Genomic DNA, 22,321 nt, shown 5'->3' with positions numbered 1-22,321 from the left:
AACAAGGATGCTCGGATGCAGCAGCAGGCTCTCTGCCCAGTTGTTGTCCTTAAGGCTTTTTTTTTTTTTGTTCCATGTCCTTCCTGCTTGCTACTCCGGTCATGACGTTTCTGCTACTGTTTCCAACTGCAATGGGCCTTCTCTACACCATCCAAATACAGGATAGGCAAACCTTCCACTGCTGCTGTTGTGCTGTGTGTTTTCCCTGCGAGAAGGAATATTTTGCTTTGACTGAGCTGTACCTACTCTGTTACAAAGGAAAGGGCACTTGATTTGCGACTGGTCTGCTGTAGCTGTTTTGAATTTGATGGAAGCTTGCGCTACTACTGAAATGCTGAGCCTATTTGGTGAGAGCACAGCATTCGGTATCTTTCTCGAGTATGTGAGAGAGTATTACTTGCCTGTTTGTGGGTAGCATTGTCCATACTTGCCTTCTATTTTGTGTTTATGTTGGATTTTCTGCATCAAGCAGGAACCCACCTAATGTGGGATAAGCTTCTGTGTTGTCATTGTTTCATTGGCGGAAGCATATATTTTTATCCTTTGAGCCAGTGTTTCCAACCAATGCTCAGGTGTGCATTTGAGCTATGACGGTCACTTTTGTGTCCAGTTCTATCTGTCAGTGAGGCAGAGCTATGTTGCAGCTACCACTCAGTCTCCTGAGCGTGTCATGTCAGTATGAAGGAATGGGTGATAGTGTTGCAACAGATATGTTTGATTAATAAACTGCAGGTGGTTCAAAACACTGGACCCAGGTTAGTATTGGTATCCCCCGGCACCTCTCGTGTAGAATTTACATTCGATTGCGATTATCTTCCAGATTCTTTGCTCACTGCATGAGACACTCTCATAGGATTATCCTACCTTTATTGAAAGTTGTTTTGTTTTAACAGATGCTGCCTCAAGAGGGCTCTTCGCTCTGCCTCAGCAGATTTATTATCTGTTCCTAGGTTTTGTAAGCACCAGGTAGGGGTTGCAGTTTTCGATTTGCGTGGCAAAACTCTGGAACTTCTTGCCTGCTCTGTTGTATGTGACAGTCACTTATCAGGTTGAGAAGCGCTCTCAAATCCTGACATTTTAAACCCGCATTTTCATCTTTCCTGATTTCCTCTTGCCTACAAGTATATGGACCCACTTTCATCAAGTGCCTGGAGACCCTTGTTGATAGTACGCCCAACAAATGAAATTAAAATAAGATAAACAACATAACATGTAAGCTTATCTGTGGTTACGTCCTGATAGCCTTAAGACTAGCCTTTGACTTCAAACACATCAAGATTTAGGATTCAGAATTAACTTTATGATTTATCCTAAGTTTATTAATTACTTCTCATCAACATTTTATTGCCATCTGTTACTTCTGTATCCCCAGGCTTTCTTCAATACTATTTTCCCAGAGCTAGTTTGTTCTGCTGTTTTACTCTTGCCTTTCTCTCTTCCAGTCTTCCGTTCCTGTATCTCCCTTAGCATAGTAGTCCAACATGGGATTGAGAATATTTGTGCATGACTGGGCGAAATAAAGGAGTTATTTTTTTCTTATGTGGAACATTTAATTATGCCAGTTCTTTAACGTAGGAGTGCTTGAGTAAATATTTCACTTTTGCTATTTATTTATTTCACTTTTGTTGTTTTTATTTGTGCACAATGCTGAATTTTCACGGATATGTCTCACATCCAGAAAACAAATCTGCAGGGTCAGCGTGTGGTAGTATGGCTGTATGGCGAAACGTTACATATGCGCAAATTAAATTGAGAAAGCATGGTACTGGGCTAGGCAAGAGTATTGCATTCCTGGATTTACTATGATAAAATACTGTGATAAAAATTGAAATGAAACTCAATCAGACGGTCCATTGAATATATAATAGCCTGCAAATGTTCTATTGATGGTCATGTTAAAATTCCTTCTTTTGTGAGGTTACAAATCACCCCACAAGACTGTCCTTCCCCTGCCCCACACCCAACCCGCCACCCTCGGACCTGCTCCCTACAAACATGCAGCCTAAACCTACATCCCTTGTCAGCTGCAGTGACTCACTTATCCGCTAAATTAACCTCACACTTTTCTGATGCTAGATGAGGAGATTGGAGGGTACAGTGGTATGGCAGTTTTTGTAAAGAAGCCCGAGTTCAAGTCTCTGAATGTGGGATTCGCGCTAGACGAAGGTAAGCTTTAATCTTTCTCATTATGAGTGGCTAGAATCTAAAAAATGTTTAGAAAATTCGTTTTTGTAGTTCTTATGGGTCAAAACAAGAAGTTGCAATTGGTTTGTTCTGTTTTCCTATGCCCCCGCACTCTTCCTCGCTTAACACAATGAGGCCTCTTAACAAATCTGAGACCTGAGGAGCCAACCACAGCTCAGAACGTCACTCCTGCCATCAGACCGTTTTCTTACTACCACAACAAAAGGCCTTAGTGCATGTTTGCTATTCCTGGACTCCCGTAAATCTCTATCAGTTCTGTTATAAAGCGGGAACTTATTAGCCGTTGTGGTAACTTTGTGTTCTCAACCTTTGTGAATATCTTAAAAAAATTACAGTGTATTAAACAGTATATTCCTGTTAAAGAATAAAATATTAACTTTGCTAGAAATGGAAGGTCGATTACTTGTTTTATCCTCAGTTTGAAATTTTATTAGCTATGCTGGTATCTTTCCTCTGTAAATGCAAAACAGTTACGTGAGGCATGTTATACCGACTATGATTCCTTGGTACAAACCCTGCACCTACAGCTGTCCAGTGGCATACAGTGCCATATATCCAACCGATCTAAAACGAGTTGGTTCATGTAAAACAACACATCTTGATGCCTACGACAAGTTGGCATCAAACACTTTAAACCTCCCCCCAACCCCACCCACATAATGGGGAATATGAATCCTTTTGCTGCAAGTAGGCCAGATTTTCATTTATGGACCATTATGATACATTAATTTAGGGAATTAGACAGGAACCTGTAAGTGAGTTAAACAAACATTCCTTGAGTATCTTATGAATAAGTTGGTGTATTTCCTTTCTCACCCCACCACTTACGTCCTGGATGATGGGCTTCAGTGTGAGGAGTGCTATTAAATACAGGATAGTCTGATCAGTGGTGCATTCCACTAGAATTGTTGTGTCTTTCAGATAGAGGACAGTGAAATTACCCCTGACTGCATGTAACCTAAAAGCCACTTAATGCAGAGTTTACTGATTAATAATCAGATTTAAACTGAAGAGAGAAGAGAAGAGGGATGGTTTAAGTCTGTAAAGTAGATTTTTCTTTTGGGATTTCCTGTACAATTTTTGACAAGCTGTTCATCATGACCGTGATGTTTGTCTTAAATCGATACTTTTGAGGCTTCCTATTTCTCTTGAGCAGTAATTCTTTAATTTACGTCTACAGGCCTGGCAAACCCTTCAGACCAGTTTACAGTGTTTTATGGAGAAAAGTCTATATGGTGTAAGTATCATACCTAAAAACCTCAAGTTCAGTGTGGCTTGCTTACAGAGCAGAGATAATATAGTTTTCAATAGTGGAACTGAAAAATGTCATTTTAAGATAAAACACTTTCTGTGAAAGTCGAATTGTTTGCAACTTAATGTGTCATGGGTTAAAAAATGCAAATCATATGTCCCTTAAACCTCTTGAATTTCATCGGTGCAGCAGGCCAGTAATACCTTCCATATTAAATTGAAAGTACTGTTCACACATGGAAATGAATACACTGAAGCCTGTGGTTCCTAACAATAATCGAACATTTCAAATGCATATTATGCAGCAATGACTGATTTTCTTTCAATAAAACAAATATCAAGGTGTTCAGCATAACACAATTATACCAAAAATATATACTGGTTCATTTTCATTTAGTTTGGCAGACAGGGTACTGAGGCAAAAAGTGGTGCATGTCCCATGTGTTCAATTATTATTATAGCCAGTGGTTCTTATAATATCGCGGGTGGGACATGTGCCGCATTTTTGTCTGAGTACCATTCTGCTGAGTTCTAGATTAGTCCCTTACTAGCAGGAAGAATGCATCCTGAAATGTATTTACAATTGTCAGTAAGTATTCATAACTTATTTCTGTGCATAAATTTATGGGTGAGGATCATGGGCTCAACAAAGTCCAGAAGGCCACTTAGGCAATTTAGTAATCAGTGCCCGTCTGAGGCCTTGTAAGGCATGCCTTTTTGGCTTTGCTCAATTAAGGGTGGGTTTTGAACTGCTTCTAGTTCTTTGCCTTGCCCGCAGATTGGCTGATTTACAGCTTAACCTTAACAACGACTGTTGTTTCCACAAATCATTTTCAGTAACCATGAATGTGTTCCAACCAGGCGTCTTTTGATTGCCTTACAAGAATGAAAGCTTGTATCAAAACAATTCAATGACTTTAAAATGTAAAGTTGAAGGACTGTTTTATAGGATAGTGGGGCAGTGTATACGAAATACAAGAGACATGTTTGCATCTCATGGACGTGAATCTAAAACATAAAAACTCCTTCCAAGAATCATAAAGTGGAACATCAGATCATGTGAGAGGAACACACTTGTACACCAAAATGTACAACCAACCTATATATTGAGAGTACATTTTTAGAATGCCATGATTTCTTGTGGGGTAATTGGTGACAGCTAAGTTACTGAGAAAAAGTAATTCCAGGAGTGAGATGCAGATTTTCAGATACAAATTCAGGTGCAGAATGGAGACTACTGAGGGAGTAGGAAATGGCTGGCTTATGAGTTAGAAAGTGATAGGTAAACCATTCAGGTAATGTTCTGTAATGATAGCTGCTGACGTTCTGCATCACAAGAAGTCAATCTTTCACCATTCTCCATCTCCAGTGCTTAGCCAGTGTCTGATGCTGGAGGTGTAAAGTAAGGTTGCACAAGACAGAGTAACGAGAAGTGCTAGAATTTTGTTGCTGATGCCCTAGCACTAGATCTTTTACACTATGCTTCATGTTTCCATCTATTCCTCCATATGAGGCCCACCCACTTTCATGTAGTTTGTTTTTAGATCAAGGGGAGTACGTTCAAATTTTCTGGTGTCTGTCTCTCGGGCAGTCTTCTTACTCATCACCTCTTACTTCCTGTGTCTCTCCCCACAGGGCTGACTGTGCACTGTGTGGGGAACCCTGGCCACGGCTCCCGTTTCATTGAGAATACAGCTGCAGAGAAGCTGGTAAGAAGGTTCTGTGATGTAGGAAATAACTTCAATCCTTGTTGAGCGGACAATGTCATTATTTGCAGAATTAAACCAACATAGGAAAAACATACTGGGCATCACATGTTAACCATTCCACCTCTTCCCCATGATGAAACTGGCATTATGGTGAATGGTGCCACAAGTTGCCTAATAGTCAGACAGACATCTTCGAGCAAAGGTCCGTGCTAAAATCTTTTTGATTATTGTTGATGGGGCAGAATTGGACAAAGAGTACTTGATGCTGTGTGTGTGTATATGTGTGTGTATATATATATATATATATATATATATATATATATATATATATATATATATATATATAAATTTTTTTTTTTTTTTTTAACATAAGTCCTCTTTAAATACCTCACAAATCTCTGGTTTAGGTGATCAGAGCTTCTCATTTCTGATTCAGCATAGCACAGGAAATGAGTGCAAGGGTATTTTCAAAGAACAACTCTCAGCGTCTTGAACAACCACTGAATAATATAAAGGCAATGCCACATTAAATGTGTTTTTCTCAGATTTTGTTGCTAAAATTCTGTACAATAATAGTCAGTGTATAAGAGTGCTCCCTCTTGTCTCAAACGCTAAAAATGTTTCCTTCTGTCAACCCACAGTATAAAGTCATCAACAGCTTTATGGAATTTCGGGGTAAAGAAAAACAAAGGTAACAAGCAGAAAATTTCTATGTCTTTCTAACACTCATCTGTCAAGCAATAGGGATAGGCAAAGTGAATGAAAAAACAAATCATCCTAGATGCTGAATGATGTCAGATGGAGTTTCCGTGAATAAGAGTGCCTTGTAATGTTAGCTGTGAAGAAAAAATGGTAAAAGTCACGAGGCCAGATCACAAAAGTATTTTTAGCAATACATATTTACAGTTGTAAATGACTTAATTTGTGCCTGTCAGGCATTCCCAAAACCATCCTAGACAGGTGTAAAAGGTTGTACTTCTGTGGATTTCTCCACCATGAGTATGAGGAAAGCTGTAGTAGGAAATCCCACCAAAAGGTGGGAGGTTAAGCCTTGGTTAGGATAGACGTTCAAGAATATCCACAAACTCATAGGTTTGTGAGCATTCCCAAACTATTATATGGCCCTTTTCCATCCTGGAAATGGTCAGAAATTTACTATAGGCAACAGTTGGAGTAACTTCCCTTTCAGAATGAAGAAAGAACAGATCACTCCCAGATATAGATCCTGGACTTTCTCCACAGAGAACATTTTTTTCCATGTGGAAAACAGAAAAATGTTTGCATATGCACAGAGCAGGCTCAGTTTCCTCCTGTGTGTAATTATGCACAATGAATAGGAGCTCTGTGGAGAAGTCACATGACATTTCCAGAAGTACACTTCATGTACTTGGATATAGTCACAATTTACTATTTCTTTTAATGGGCTCTCATGTTCTGTGTTTTATCATTACTGGTTATGATGTTGTCCTTCTCCCCCATGCCATTCGGACTGTAGAACTTGTCACTTGGCTGTGTGGTGCCTTTTTTCATCAATTGTTGTAACATCTTGATGCTTTGAGATCTAAGTAAGGTTGGTAAGTTTTGGTTCAGTCTTTGAATCGGCAAGCTGCTTCTGGAAGTTTTTATTTGTTTTCCAAGAGACAATTCTTGTTATTTAAAAAATCACACTAATTATCAGATTCTTTGTGACAATGGAAAAGCACTGAATTTCCTGTTTGTTAATACATACATTATGTTAGGCATCAGCTCCTTCTAGATGTCTTGTCTTCTATAATCTTAGGTTGTGGATCAGTTGCTTGAACTAGTGTGAGAAATTGTATCCTCTGATCTCAGTAAACATGTACAGTTAATATTATGAAATGTCCGGTTTGAACATAGTGGTAATTCTAGAAACTTTCAATCCCTTTCAGGTTAGAGTCAGACCCCCGCCTCACATTGGGGGATGTTACAACTGTAAACATGACTAAACTCAGTGGGGGTGTGGCCTATAATGTCATACCTTCAGAGATGGCAGCAGCCTTTGACCTCCGGATTCCACCCACTGTGGATTTAAAGGTAGTGTGTGCATGCAAGGTGTGTGTGTGTGTGTGTGTGTAAGCTTAGAGATGAAATATGGGCTTATTCACATCGCCCAACTCTCATCAACCTGTTTTTGTGATCTTATCTCTTCTCTCTGCTAAAGTGTTTGGTTTGGATTTTTTTCTTTGACTTTCCCCTTACATCTTTAGTTGTCTTCCTTTATTCTTGTGGCCTCTGCCTGCTTGCTCGTGTAGCCTCTTCCTGTTTCCCCTTTTCTTCTCCCTTCTGTGCATTTATAGTACCTCCCTTCTCTTCTTCTGAAACTCCCTTTTCCCTTATTGGATTCTTAGTTCTCTCCACTGACATTCAAACCACTCTTTCTATCACTACTTTGAGAGTCTGTCTCAATTGTTTAGTTACATTATAAATATGTTATCTTTGTTGTTAATGTTATGTCATAATGTGGATTGCCCCGGGGGAAAAATGTGTCCCAGCAGGATCCCAAGTGGGCATTTCATCATTTGCATGGAGGTGTTGCACCTACACATAGTATAACAGGACACCTGTATGGGGCAAAGTAGCTGGTGAGAGGTGAACCTGTTGTGTGCCACCTATGCATAGGATTATAATCTGTATGCCTTTGAGGGGGCAAACAGATCACATGGACCCTACTCCAGGCACACTGCACCCTCCTGCGGTAGGATCCATGATTCCTCAAAGTATTGTTGCGAGGCCCAAAGCATTGAAAGCCTTTTAGTGCTGCAGTTTACTCATTTCTTGGCCAAGTTTTTTTGGATTGAGGGCAGCTTTTTGTTTAAATTTTGTCTCCAACTGGAGTGTTACACCATTTTACCCAATACTCTCCCTGGTATGGTCTATTGTTCCTTTTTGCATTGCTGTTTCTAATTGATGTAGTTTCTTTTGGATTTCTTTCTGAAACCCACGGATTCTTAGAGGAATACTGCAGCAGTGTGGTTGACACAAGCAACATCACATAATCATCATTGAAATGGTATAAAAAAAAAACTAAACATGAAGGTAATAAACGTATAAACTCTCAAAAATAGATTAAATTATTCACATCGCTCTGAAATGAGTACACATTGCCTGAAAATTGAGCTAATAACTTGTCTTCATATCTTATAAATAGAAAAGCATTACTCCTGGTGATTGTGAAGATCCTAATCCACCAGGGCAGTGCTGCATGCAGATTACGACCTCGTTCTCCGCTAGTCTTTTAATGGCAGAGACACCACCATGAAATGGCTGGCAGAGAACAGGTGCAGGGGGCCCCCCTGCCCAGCACCGTCTGCATCACAGACAGTGAACGTTGCAAGGGTGCTGGTGCATCCTGCTGGCTACAGCACTGCTGCCTGCTCGATTACGAGTCGGAGACAATGCTGTAGCCTGTTTCCCACTAAACTGGTGAGTGGAAACGTAGGTTTCTGCCTGCCAGCCTAGCAGGAGACTCTTAATGGGTCCGGCGGGGAGGTAGCCAGCGTGGCGGCAACCTCCCCGTTGGAAGTTCAGCGGACAGGTTTCACTGAACTTGTAATGAGGCCCAAATCTTGATATAAAAAATTACACATTAAAATAGTCCTTGTTACTCCCTTACCTTATCCTAGTAGCAGGGTTGATTCAGCTGTTGATCCTCCACCTGCCTCTTGCTCACTTGGATGTAAAGTACCTCTCCATTCGAAGGTGGAAACTCAAAAGTAAACTTTTGGTGCTGTGCAATGTGATGTGAGATTTAAGGGGCATGCACATTATTTTTTTTCTCTCTTGCTCTTTCTCTCTCTTTTTTTTTTCTCTCTATCTCTCTGTCATAGTAAGTAATATTAGGAAATAGGTTCGGCAGAGCAATGGAAAATATAGTGCCTCGTTGCAGATGATCTAAATATGTTTAATTGGGTTGATTTGGTAAATCCAGGGGAGTTTTCAAGAAAATAATGAATTAACATCTAAACAGTTAAGCGCACAAGATTGAAGAGAAGGAACATGTCACAGCAAATGAGGCATTAAACTCTGTCCATGAGGTAAAGGATCTTGAAGTTATCTTATCCAGTAAGCATTGTGAATAGACATTGTGACAAAGGCGCAAAGAGACCAAGGTTAACTGAAGTTTGTTTTGGGAGCACTTTATGGGATATGAATAAATTCTGTCATTACCATCTTCTTGATATTGAAAATGGGAGGGTAAGTAGCAGTACCCCAACATTGTCAAGCTTATGTTTCTAAAGGAAAATTAAGTTAACGTCATTGAACATTTTGAGAAACCTTGATCTACAGCGTTGCATTGAGAGTGTGATACCTGAAAGGCAGAAACAAATAGGCGACAGCTACACTTGACTACTTATCTGACTGGACCTGTGACCTGAGTACTAAGGTTGTCGTGGGTATAGGATGGATGCATGGGGAGGTGGGAGAGTCAGTGATACTTTTTTTTGTAAAACCCAAACTGTAAACCGGGCACATTGTCCTTTAGAATACTGATGTGCTAAAAACCATAAATATGCAGGCAAGGAAATGGGAATGGGCAGATTAAACATGCTCAGCATTTTTATGCCTGCATCTTGTGGTTTCTTGTTTTTGTTTCTTGCATATATCAACTCGCAACCTCATTTCTCTTTTATTTTATCTCATTTACATTTATTATTTCTCACTGGTGTCTTTCTTAGTGTAGCAGCTTTGAGGTACCCCTACCTGTCGCTCAGACTTACCATATTTATTTCACTGTTGGTCTTTGTATTATTTCAGGCCTTTGAGGTGAATATTCAGAATTGGTGTCGACAGGCAGGAGAAGGAGTAACTTATGAATTCTATCAGGTGCGTTATGTTACTCTTGGCTCACTCCTCTTTCCTTCTCTTATCTCAGGAAGCCTCTGATTTCCCTGCCCTTGTCTAAAATGACCGTTTCCCATTTATCCCTCAAAGATTCCGCTTTCCCCGCTGCCTCTGTCCATAAAGAACACATGATATTTCTCTTTCTTCATTAATAGAAAACAATGGACCAGACAGTGACATCGACTGAAGAGTCAGATCCTTGGTGGAAGGCCTTCAGTGGACCCTGCAAAGAACTGTGAGTCTATTGATGTTATCTTCAAAGAAAAAATTACACCCACCATTATGTTACCTCAATGTACAAGCACAGATCTACACCCTCCACAACACACTTATGCGCACACACAATTACCTCACAACTCATAAGTACATTTCATGTATACATAAACAACCAAAAGGTAAGGATGAGTTATAGCTATGAAAACCTTTATTTCTTCTTTTTATATAAACCCAATTTAAACTACACAAACATTAGAAATTCTAAAGCTATAGTTATAAAGTAAATGAATAATTTACGCACCAAGCAAATTACTATAACTCATAGTTATAACTTACATTTATAATTTTATGCACCACCTTCAAATTACTATGAGTCGCGCACCGCCATAGAAAGTCTGGTCACCTCACTCACACGCTACATTAACTTTAACTCGCCCCCTCTCCATCCATTATTTATACCTTTGCATATTACATAACTTATAGTATTCATAACAACGCTTATGACATCTAAAAATACATGATTTGTGAGAACACAAGGCATGCTGGAGTGGCAAGTTATATTTAATGTAGTGTGGCGCGCGAGGAGACCAGACTGTGTTCAAAGGTTTGCGACTATTAGTAATTTGAAGGTGGTGAGTAAATTATGAATCTAAGTTATAACTAAGTTATGGTAATTGGAAGGAGGTGTGTAAAATATACATTTAAGTTATAACAATAACTTTAGAATTTCTAATAATTGTGTAGGTTAGGTTGGGTTTGTATAGAAAGAAGAAATAGTTTTCCTAACTATAACTTATCCTTACCCTTTGTTTTTATTTTTTTCTCGAACTATGCAGCTTACTGGTGTCCAGTGGAGTATGGTACAGTAGAATAGAAGGGAGTGTTGTAAAGTGTACTGGAATACAGTAAAGTATAGTGTTGTAAAGTGGAATATGGTACAGTTGAGTGGTGTACGGTGTAATAACATATAGTGTAGCGGCATAGAGAGGAGCAGCATAGAGTGGAGTAGCATACACTGTAGTGGTGTAGATTGAAACAATATTGAGTTTAGTGATATACATTCTAGTGACTTTGATTGGCACCTAGTGGATTAGCATACAGTGGAGTGTTGTACAGTGGAATATCGTAGACTGAAGTTACGTGCAGTGTAGTAACCGAGTGAAGTGCCGTATAGTGGAATGGCGTACACTGGATTGCCATGGAGTGACATACAGTGGAATAGCGTAGGGTACAGTATTGTTCACGGAAGTGGTGCACAATAGAGTGGCAGAGTAGAATAGCATAGTGTGTAGTGTCGTAAAGTGGAGTGGTATACAGTGGAATAGCATTCAGTGGAGGGACGTACAGTGAAGTGCTGCACACAGGAGTGCCATAGAATGGAGTGGTGTGCAGTATAATTGCATAGACTACCGTGGAGTGGCATAGTGTACAGCGGATTGGCATAGAGTGTAGTGGCATATAGTGGAGTAGCTTAGAGTGGAGTGTGTTAACTGAAACAGGCAGCGTGAAAGTGTGTGAATGGATGTAGATGTAACGTGGCAGGAATATACATTGAGTTGTATACGGTAATTTGTGGTAGTATGTGTAAACAGTATAAAAGTTTTATATAATGTGTGGCGGAATACAGCGGTAAGTTCGATGTATACTGTGGTAAACGTGGTTGTAAAGTGATTAGCTAATGGAAATGTTTACTAAAGGTAAAAGGCTGTCATAAAGGTTTTATTACAGTTTTGCTGCCTTCTGTAATCTGTTTTGCTGTGACCTGGGTTAGGGCCTTAGATATAGGTAAGCATTAGGATTTATTGTTGTTCACCACCTATTCCCACTTTATTTAGGTGGTAATAGACAGAAAATGTTATTTATAATTTTCTATATATTTTTATAGCAGTCTAGGGAGAACTGCTAATTTTTAAGTAGTGTGGTAATTTGTAGTTATTACGGTGCTACTCTGTAGATTTTTTTGTATGCATATTTAAATATGTCACAATTAGAAAATACACTTTAGTAAACTATGGCCCGTATTTATACTCCGTTTGCGCCGAATTAGCGTCGTTTTTTTCGACGCAAATTCGGCGCAAAACTAACGCCATATTTATACTTTGGCGTTAGACGCGTCTAGCGCCAAAGTATGGGCAAATAGCGTCATTTTTTTGCGTGAACGCCTTCCTTGCGTTAATGAGATGCAAGGAAGGCATTCCCGTCTAAAAAAATGACGGCGACGCAAATGCGTCGTATTTATACTCCCGGGCAAAAATCACGCCCGGGAGTGGTCGGGTCAAAAAACCCCGCATTTGCGCCACTTTTTAACGCCTGGGTCAGGGTAGGCGTTAAGGGGCCTGTGGGCTCAAAATGAGCCCACAGGTGCCCTCCCATGCCCCCAGGGACCCCCCCTGCCACCCTTGCCCACCCCAGGAGGACACCCAAGGATGGAGGGACCCATCCCAGGGACATTCAGGTAAGTTCAGGTAAGTATAATTTGTTATTTTTTTTTATTTTTTTGGTGGCATAGGGGGGCCTTATTTGTGCCCCCCTACATGCCACTATGCCCAATGACCATGCCCAGGGGACATAAGTCCCCTGGGCATGGCCATTGGGCAAGGGGGCATGACTCCTGTCTTTACTAAGACAGGAGTCATTTAAATGGCGTCTGGGCGTCGAAAAAAATGGCGCAAATCGGGTTGAGGCGATTTTTTTTGCCTCAACCTGACTTGCCCCATTTTAAGACGCCCTAACGCCATTTTCCCCCTACACCGGCGCTGCCTGGTCTACATGGTTTTTTTCCACGCACACCAGGCAGCGCCGGTCTGCTAGCGCCGGCTAACGCCATTCCATAAATACGGCGCCCGCATGGCGCTTCAGAATGGCGTTAGACGGCGCTAAATTTTTTGACGCTAAACTGCGTTAGCGCAGTTTAGCGTCAAAAAGTATAAATATGGGCCTGTATTTGTAAAAAATAGTGTACTATAATGTAATTATTTTTTTAACATTTTATTTTTTTAAATGTATTTTTGGTACTGCTGTACTCCTGTGCCAGTATTGGTGTACTCAGGACATTTATTAAAAAAATATATAGAAACTTATAAATATTTTTCTCTTCCTAAAGGAAATGGCAAAGTGGTAATAAATAGAGGACAAATACCAAACTAGGGGCCAGATGTAGGAAGCCTTTTGCATGTCGCAAACTGCGAAAAACGCAGTTTGCGGCATGCAAAAGGCTGAACGCGATTCTCATCCTCAAATTGCGAGTCGGTACCGACTCGCAATTTGAGGATGCGACTCGCAAATAGAAAGGGGTGTTCCCTTCCTATTTGCGACCGCATCGCCATGCTGAGTTGCTTTGTGACCCCGAATGCGGTCGCAAACCAACTCGCAGTTACCACCAGTGTCACACTGGTGGTAACTCATTCGCAAAAGGGAAGGGGTCCCCATGGGACCCCTTCCCCTTTGTGAATGCCGAAAAAAATATTTTTTGCTCTGAAAAAAACGAAACCAAATGGTTTCGGAAGTTTTTTCTTTTTGCAACTCGTTTTCCTTTAAGGAAAACGGGCTGCAAAAAGAAAAAAAAAAATGCTTTATTGAAAAAGCAGTCACAGACATGGAGGTCTGCTGACTACAGCAGGCCACCATCCCTGTGAGTGCAGGGACTCGCTATGGGGTCGCAAACTGCAACCCACCTCATTAATATTAATGAGGTGGGTCTTTGCGACCCCATAGCGATTCGCAGAAGGTGTCTGAGACACCTTTCTGCATCCCATTTTGCGAGTTGCAATTTGCGAGTCGGTCAGATTCGCAATTTGCAAGTCGCACAATTTTCCTTTCCTACATCTGGCCCCTAATACCTATACTTGAAGGCGTGACACATAACGTAGCCAAACTGCAATTAAAACAAGATGGCTGCCTTTAATTTTTGAAAAGGCGTCATTAACCAATCACCTAATGACTTTTCATGGGTGTGTACCACGGTAGTACTGCGTGACAACAGCAATCGCTAAGTTTTTTTGCCTTTTAACTTGACCACTAAACAAATTTAGTTGCCATGTAAAAAAAAGGTTCATCTACATGGTATAGTGTACATTCCTGAGAAATTTCATTAAAATCCGACTGAACATTTTTGAGCTACGTCCAATAGAAAATGTCTATGTAAAATGCTCTGGGGACTGAATTTGTTTTGGGATTCCCCCTTCTTTCTTCACACCTCGTTCACCAAACTCTGCTAAACTTTCCTCCTTCTGCCAACGTACAGGGGTCAATTGGTCACCAACGTTTTGTGGAAATTTGTCAAACAGATGCAAAATTTATTAACATCACAAAAATGCAAGGAATTTATATCTCTGCTAAACCTATCTAGAGTGGGTAGCCTTTTTACAAAAAAAAAAAAAAAACAAGGAAAAAAAACACAGAAATTCACCAGTTATATATAACTTGCGCCCCAGCCATGCATTGCTAATGACCTCACATATGACATCACTCATGACATATTCTGTGACCCCCCTCGATTGTACGATGAGTATGCTTAGTAGAGTGCGAGGAGAGACTTAACTCTCTACTCAGAACACATTCAGTGTGTATTCAAAGATCACCTACTCCTTCCTTGTTTTTGTTTTTTTTACGATCCCACAAGAGTCTTGCTAGATTGTATTATGTTTTGCAAACAAGAACTAATATTCCATTCATGACAGTACTTATGTTTTGCATATCTTCTCTCAATATTAAAGTGCACAGTATCTGTTTCTTCTAGTAGAGTGCATTCACAACTCATCTACTCCATTTTACTAATCACACTTGTGCAAGAGTCCTGTGTAAAACAATATACATTTACTTTCAGCACAGTACTTATGTCTTAGAGACCTCTTATCAAAATCTAGGGGGACAGGATGCCTTGCTGCTGCCCCCTTGTATAGCTTTTTACCTTAATTTCCACAACACATGCAATTTTTCGAAGTAAACAATAATGGCGGCCATTTCACTTTCAAAACTCAAACAGCCAGGCAATTAGAGTGTTAGTGAGACTCGCGGAGCCTCTCACTTCTACAAGAGCGTCAAGGCTCACAGGAAATACGGGTCACTCGACCAGTCACAGGACTCCATTTTTGACTACTGAATGAATGTCCCCCAAATTACAAAAAGTGCAATCTGCGGATCAAGATCTAGCTTCCTGCCAAATGTGATGTAATTCTGTTCAGCATTGTTTGCTGTCAATGGAAAATGCATGGGGATATTGCATTTTGGGACCTCCCTTTTTTCTCATCCAGCACTTGACGGATCACCCCGAAACTTTCCAGGAAAGAGCTGAGGTGGACTACCTTTTTTTTGGAAAACTTTGTGAAACTTTCCCAAAGTTATTAGCAAACCCGAAAAACTCTTCTTCTATGGAAAAGCAGACCTAACTATAACTACCTAGTGTTCACTGCCACTAGGTAATGAATATGTAATATGATTGAGTAAAAAATGGACATGCGTTTATGGGAAAATGAATATGGCTGTGCATGTACTTGTGCATGAGATTAAGAAGTGTATAAGTAGAGAAGAATTTTATATACAGAAAAACATGTTATTTATGCATTAACAATATATGTATGTCTTAGTACATAACATGAGTCTGTGTATTATAACACAGATATATCAGAGTACGTCAATTTAATTATAGGAATTAACCTAATCATGTGTTTACTATGCTTTCAATAGGGATATAATAATATATTAAAACTATACTAAAAAGTGACACTGCATGTACATTCAAACATTACACAAATATGTATGTTTGGGTATGTAGATGAGGTTATTTATATATATATATATATATATATATATACATGTGAATATGAGTTTATGCTTCTATTAGAATATACATATATAGAGATTTTAAAAATGTATTTAACAGTGTATGTATATCTGTGTAGTGCATATGTGTATGTCTGGCCATGTGAATGCTATTACCAGTATGTATGTGTGGGTGGGTGTGTGCGAGTATATGTATTATCTGTGCGTATGTATATATAGTTATATATATCTTATATAATAATATGCATAATGTGTCTATGTATATTTGTGTGTATTTATTCATATATGTATATATTTTTTATTTCAAAAACACATCCATGACCTCCTCTCTCTGAATCATTCCAAATCTTTCAGACTACAGTGAATTCTGAGATGTGCTTTCCAAACTCTTCTCTCTTTCTGCCTACTCATCCAACTGACTTGCGCACAAGTCCACCACTCCCAATAACATCTGACATCCTAGCTATAGAGATCCACTTGAAATTATCTATGCCTATTCAAAACACTAGAGTAATTGCATGAGATTTAAAGAACACAGACCTAGCATAAATAATCCTACAAGGAAAATAAAGCACATATTAATCTACTATCTATCTGTAACCATGTGTTCCACAGTAGTGTTGTACTTGTCACAAAGTGCTTCAACACCTCATCAAATTACAACACAAACAACAGATGGCCAAAATATAATCACACAAAGACCCACGGAAACCCAGGAGTTGAATTTCATAAACTCCTTGGGTGTGGTGTGTATTTGCCCCAAGGTACTATTTAGCACCATAATGTTTATTGTAAGAAGAGTTTTAGGCCCTGGCAAGAACCATATGTTTGCTTTATAAGAGGGTGTACTGTTTTTGATATAACAATTAGCTTCTGTTTCTCTTCATTTCAGAAACCTCACTCTGAAGCCAGAGATTTTCCCTGCAGGTACTGATAGTCGTTATCTAAGAGAGGTAAGAACTGCTTAAGCTGCATGAATCATTATATATTGGAATAAGGATGCGAACACTGTTTATGTTTTAATGTTAAAGATGCAAAAACAAATCGGATCTTCTACTACATTTTATATTGTTGGGAGTGTAGTAATAATGTTCTACCAGATTCTCTAGCATTGGTTCTTTCATAGATTCACATGGTTGAATAATTTCCTGTGTCAAGGTGGGAGTCCCAGAGTAACCTTATAATAGCAGTATGAATATACTAACATGAAAGGCCACAACCTACTGTCACTCCAGTACTATATTTACCTAATTGAAAAATGAACTGAGCTCCAATCAGAGGTGAGAGTGCTCTGAACTCCATCCTCCCAGAGGACCTCTCACCACAGATTTCTGCTGCACGTCATGTTGAATTGGAACCCCAGAGCTTTGCTCTATCTTCTGATAAGTCACTCTTTTGTTTATAAAGTCTATCTTCATACCTTTTCCTTTCTGGAGATGGGGGGGATATGTAAGGGTTAGCATGTGTCTGTCTTCCACCAACATTTTCTGGACATGGAAGAGTCTTCAAAAAGAGGTAACTTTATACACTATGAAGCATGTGTTAAAATGAAAGCTTACTCTGATAGCCTCACAGGATGGGCACTGTATTTTTGTTATCCAGATTACTTACCAAATAAATAGGGAATGCAGACATTTTTCAGCCAAAACTCTCATTGACCAGAGAAGATTGCAAAGAAGGAACAAGTGTCACCTAAAGTGCCAAAAAGCCATCTTCAATGGAAAAATAAACATCAATATCATATAAGACGAAAGGGGCTGTCAAAAATCGCACAAGCCTACATCTCCATGTTGAATCCAGGCAGGTACATTATGTGACAATCGATATATAAATTACTTTTTAAAAGGGACATTTTAAGAAGCATATATTTTGCAGAAGTGGATGGCTTGATTACGTAGCCCATGTGATGGAACTAACCCCAACACCACCACACATCAATGCTAAATTTCATGTCCTTATGAAAGGAGTTTTCATTTTCAAAACATTTGAACTCCCTACATAAAGCAGAAAAACACATTTCTCTTGTATAATTGTAGAAAACCAGCAAAGAAAATTGAGCAAAGCTATACCTATAAAAGAGCATCTCTGGAAAGAAGGAGTAAAATTAATAGACGCACTTCCAAAAATGGCTGCTATGATTTCCCAGACTGGGCAAAAAATACAAGGATCTAGATAACACTCCTTCATGCCTCTAAAGCAGACATTCCGGTAATGCATGCAGCTCAGGGAAGATAGATACATCCATGTTCTCTCTCTTCAGCCCCCTAGAACAGGCAAGTACAGGAATTAACACCTTTGGGAGAAGAGTGTCTGCAATGATTGCCACATTAGTCCGAGCATCTAATGTCATGGCTTGCTAAGACAGGTTCAACTCCCAAATGTGGTGAGTTGTAGCACCTTACTTAGATCTCTTATCAGAAGTTTAAAAGCGGGGTGCTGAGGTCATTTTTCATGAGGGAGAAAGAACTTCATAAGCTATCATTAATTCACCAATAGATGTGGCAGGCCATGGATCCACTAACTCACAGGGATGGTAAAAATATGTAGGCAAGACTAGCTTACCCGAAGGCCAAAATCGCATGACGGATAAAACTTTTGATGGATACTCATTGTTCAGTAAGCATGTTGATTTATGTCCTCCAAAACATAAAATGGACAAGCTCAATCCAGTGACTCTCCCAGACCTTTCGAGGACCCTGAGGAACAATGCCACATTATAGATTATTAAAAAAAATAATCAAGATGAACTGTAGTATCAACTTGATTTTTATTAGTATGGACTGCAGCAGCACATTTACAGAGCTTCACCAGAGGCTTTTTGTTGTCAGAGAGAGGGCTGTGATCCACTGTAATCCACTGAAGTGAGGGTTTTACTAATCAATATATTGGAACTGATGACCATCAGAAGAGGCCAGCTGTCAGAATGTAGTAAAGGACATGCTTACCATTGGGCACTGGTCCTGAGGTACATGCTACTTGAAAGCTTCTGAGCGTGCATTTCTCTAGAAGATGAGAATGGAAGGGTGTGCATGGTGTTGGTGCTACCAGAACAGAAGCCTTGTGTCTTAGAAAGACACATTTTGTGAAACACCTGATTGAAAATAAGAACTACATGTCCCATGAGCCTTCACCATTCTCACAAGACTTGCTGAAGGTGGTGCCCCCCCTCTAGCACAGAGAATGTTCTTTGTGATCAATACCATACGTGCTAGTCAGATTCAATACAAAGTTGCAACACCAAGGGCTTTTTGGAATCTTGTGATCTTTCTTTTGTGAAGTAGACAAACACATCTGGGAACCAGAGAAGTATATAAAAACCAATAGAGAAGCATTGTTTTTTTTTGTTTTTTTTCATGTTTTTTTTCACAAGGAGTCGTCCATAGGGATTACAAACTTAATAGCACTTGTTTCCCAAGAATCACCCTTGGAATATTTCTGTTTACTTTACAAGGAATCAACTGTGTGGGTAATGAACTACTGCAGACGTGAGTGAAAGTATATTAGCATAGAGCCATTGTATAGTGTGATATTATAAAAGATTATGAATACATATATGAGCAGAGGTAGAAGCCATACTACAAATGCTTTCTTGTCAAATTTATCCACTCATGCCTTGAATTCAAACTAGCCACAAAAGGTCATTTCCTAAAATTGAAGGTATTTCTTGTTAGCAAACAAGTTTATTGTAATCTGGATTGTTATTCTGTTCCCATTGTGAACCTTAATTGCATTTTAGCTCAGAATAAAAACTGAGATTCAAATTACACAATGATTTACAAAATGACAAGTAAGGAAACACAAAATACCGCACCCACTAGTTGTTCCTCAAATATGTTTAAAAAATGCAGTTATGGGGATTAGTTGCTACAATCCCTTTACCAACCAGCCAAACCTTACGAAAGGTGGAGTAGAAAATATTGATATTTATATATTGGTATGCACTGTATTACACTTTACGTATACTAGGATGACGGACGCTGCTGGGCTTCATGGCCTCCTGCATCCTGCTACTGACACATGCTAGATGGCATATGCTGGCTCTTCAGTGAGACCTGAGCTTCCAGTGCGTACTTCATCAGGGGAATCTCTGTGACATTGTCCAGGTCTTGGAGGGAACTGTGCGAGTTCTGCAGTGGTGCTTAACAAACAGCGATTGGGTTAAAGGCAGATCCCTCTCCTTCCTAAACCGGATATGAAAGTACTGACAGATTTGTCACCCCTGGGATGGGGTGGCCATCGGGGGAAGCGGAGATCAGAGGCATCTGGTCTCCGGCAGAGTCCCTGCTCCACATCAACCTCTTTGAGCTCCGTGCAATTGGGCTGGCATGCAAAGTATTTCTTTCCTCTCTCAAGGGTAAGGTAGTGCATGTGTTCACGTACAACACCACCGCCATGTGGTACTGCAACAAGCAGGGTGGGGTTGTGAACTCTGTCAGGAGTCTCTGATCCTCGGGATGTGGTTGGAACAGCAGGGCATATCCCAGGTGGTTCAACATCTGGGAGCTTCTCTGAATGCCAGAGCGTACAAACTTAGCCGTCAATGCTTAGCTGATCACGAATGGTGCCTCCTTCTGGAGGTGGCACAAGGACTATTTCAGAAGTGTGGAGAGTCTGTTCACCTCAGCAAAGAACACGTCTGCAGTTTTGCGCGTTGGAGTTTCCAAGTCGGAAGTTGCTCAGTGACGCTTTTCTTCTTGAGTGGAACTCTGAGCAGAAGTGGTATGGGTGGGAAGGCGCACAGGAGGCCAGTTTTCAAGAAGATCAAGAATGACTGTAGATGCAAGCAATCCTTGTGACTCCAGACTGTAGTAGCCAGAGCTACTGAGCATGGACATTGATCCTCCGATTAGACTGTTCCTTCGGGAGGATCTTCTGTTGCAGCAGCACAGGAGGGTCGTGCACCCGAACCTGTCCACTCTGTCTTCTTGTGTAGAGATTGAGTGGTGACAGTTACAGCTTTGACCTTCCTCCCAAAGTCTGTAACTTAATCTTGGCAGCCATGCATCCCTGCACCAAAACGGTATACACTGTATAAAACGTGGTAAAGATTTGTGGCATGGTGCTCAGACAAGTCTGTTCAACCCCTTTCTGCTCCTCTTTTTGAAGGTCTGTTTATCCCTTTGTTTGCCCCAGCAGGGCTCTGCAATGGGCACTCTCAAAGGTTCTTTGTCTGCAGTTTTGTGCTTTTTTGTGGGTGCCTGATTAACCCTCCTTATTTAAGTTTCCTATTGTAGATAGGTTCCTCAAAGGTCTTGCATATGTTTCCTCTATCCCTGTTCATTAGGCCTCAATGGGATTTGAATTTGGTTCCATCATTCCTGATGTGTGCTCCCTTTGAAGCTCTCCAGAATTGTCCTCTCCAGTTTCTCACTTTGAAAACATCTTCTCTTTTATACTGTCTTCTCAGACCTCTCCCTTTGAAAACAGCCTGGTCATTGCATCTGCCTGCAGGGTGAGTGAGCTGCAGGCATTGTCCTCTAAGCCGCCCTTCCTTTCCATCCACAAAGTGGTGCTTCGATCTAGGCCTCTGTTTTTTTCCAAAAGTGGTCACGCCTCTTACATGTAGGCCAATCTATCACCTTGCCTACTTTTTACTCACCCCTACATCCTTCTAAGTAAGAGGAGAGACTCCACCACCTGGGCCTGAAAAGAGTGTTGGAGTTCTACCTTGATTATACAAAAAAGTTCAGGGAGAATGTTCAGCTCTTTGTCCGTTATGTGGATGCGAAGAAAGGTCGGGCAGTGCAGAAGCAAACCATTTCCAGATGGGTCATAATTTGCATCAACATCTGCTACGTGCTGTCCAAAAAGCAACCCCATGAGGGTTTGTGTGCTCATTCTGCAAGAGCTACAGCTGTGACCACTACGTTAGCATGCGGAGTTCCAATCCCTGACATCGGTCAGGCAGCAATGTGGGCATCTCTGCACACGTTTACTAAACACTATTGCCTGGACAGTCCGGTCCATAGGGACGGGCACTTTGCTTGTTTGGTGCTGTAGGACTTTCTAGTATGATCTTAGTTCACAGATCCTTCGTCGGGTATGGTATTGTTTGGGTATCTGTTCTAAGGTAAGGAATCTGCAACTAAAAGTCTCTATCAGATGAACTCTTACCTTCCGCTATCTGGTAGAGACAATATCTTGTTGAATATTCCTTACTGATTACCCCCATCCTCCCAGCTCTGCAAATTGACTTCTAGGTGCAGAGACTCCCCTTTCACAGCCTTAGTTTTGACGCATCAGTGGTCTGTCTTTTTCATGGCCCTGCCCTTCTGGAGCGGAAAGTCATGAAAAGA

At 40.3% G+C, this 22,321-nt stretch overlaps 1 protein-coding gene across 1 annotated transcript in view; it reads left to right on the top strand.

The window, feature by feature from the left end:
• The window catches only part of ACY1 (aminoacylase 1), a 91,498-nt gene that overhangs the window by 52,973 nt on the left and 16,204 nt on the right, over positions 1 to 22,321 (top strand). The window contains exons 7-14 of the mRNA XM_069206741.1: positions 2,077 to 2,166; positions 3,386 to 3,442; positions 5,092 to 5,165; positions 5,807 to 5,856; positions 7,076 to 7,220; positions 9,942 to 10,010; positions 10,184 to 10,263; positions 16,918 to 16,978. Coding sequence (XP_069062842.1) covers positions 2,077 to 2,166; positions 3,386 to 3,442; positions 5,092 to 5,165; positions 5,807 to 5,856; positions 7,076 to 7,220; positions 9,942 to 10,010; positions 10,184 to 10,263; positions 16,918 to 16,978 — 626 coding nt within the window. The remainder of the gene's footprint in view (positions 1 to 2,076; positions 2,167 to 3,385; positions 3,443 to 5,091; positions 5,166 to 5,806; positions 5,857 to 7,075; positions 7,221 to 9,941; positions 10,011 to 10,183; positions 10,264 to 16,917; positions 16,979 to 22,321) is intronic.

This window comes from Pleurodeles waltl, chromosome 9, assembly GCF_031143425.1.
Source record: "Pleurodeles waltl isolate 20211129_DDA chromosome 9, aPleWal1.hap1.20221129, whole genome shotgun sequence".
Lineage (NCBI taxonomy): Eukaryota > Metazoa > Chordata > Amphibia > Caudata > Salamandridae > Pleurodeles > Pleurodeles waltl.
Note: the sequence above shows the minus strand (reverse complement) of the source record. Positions and strands in the feature narration are given on the sequence as shown.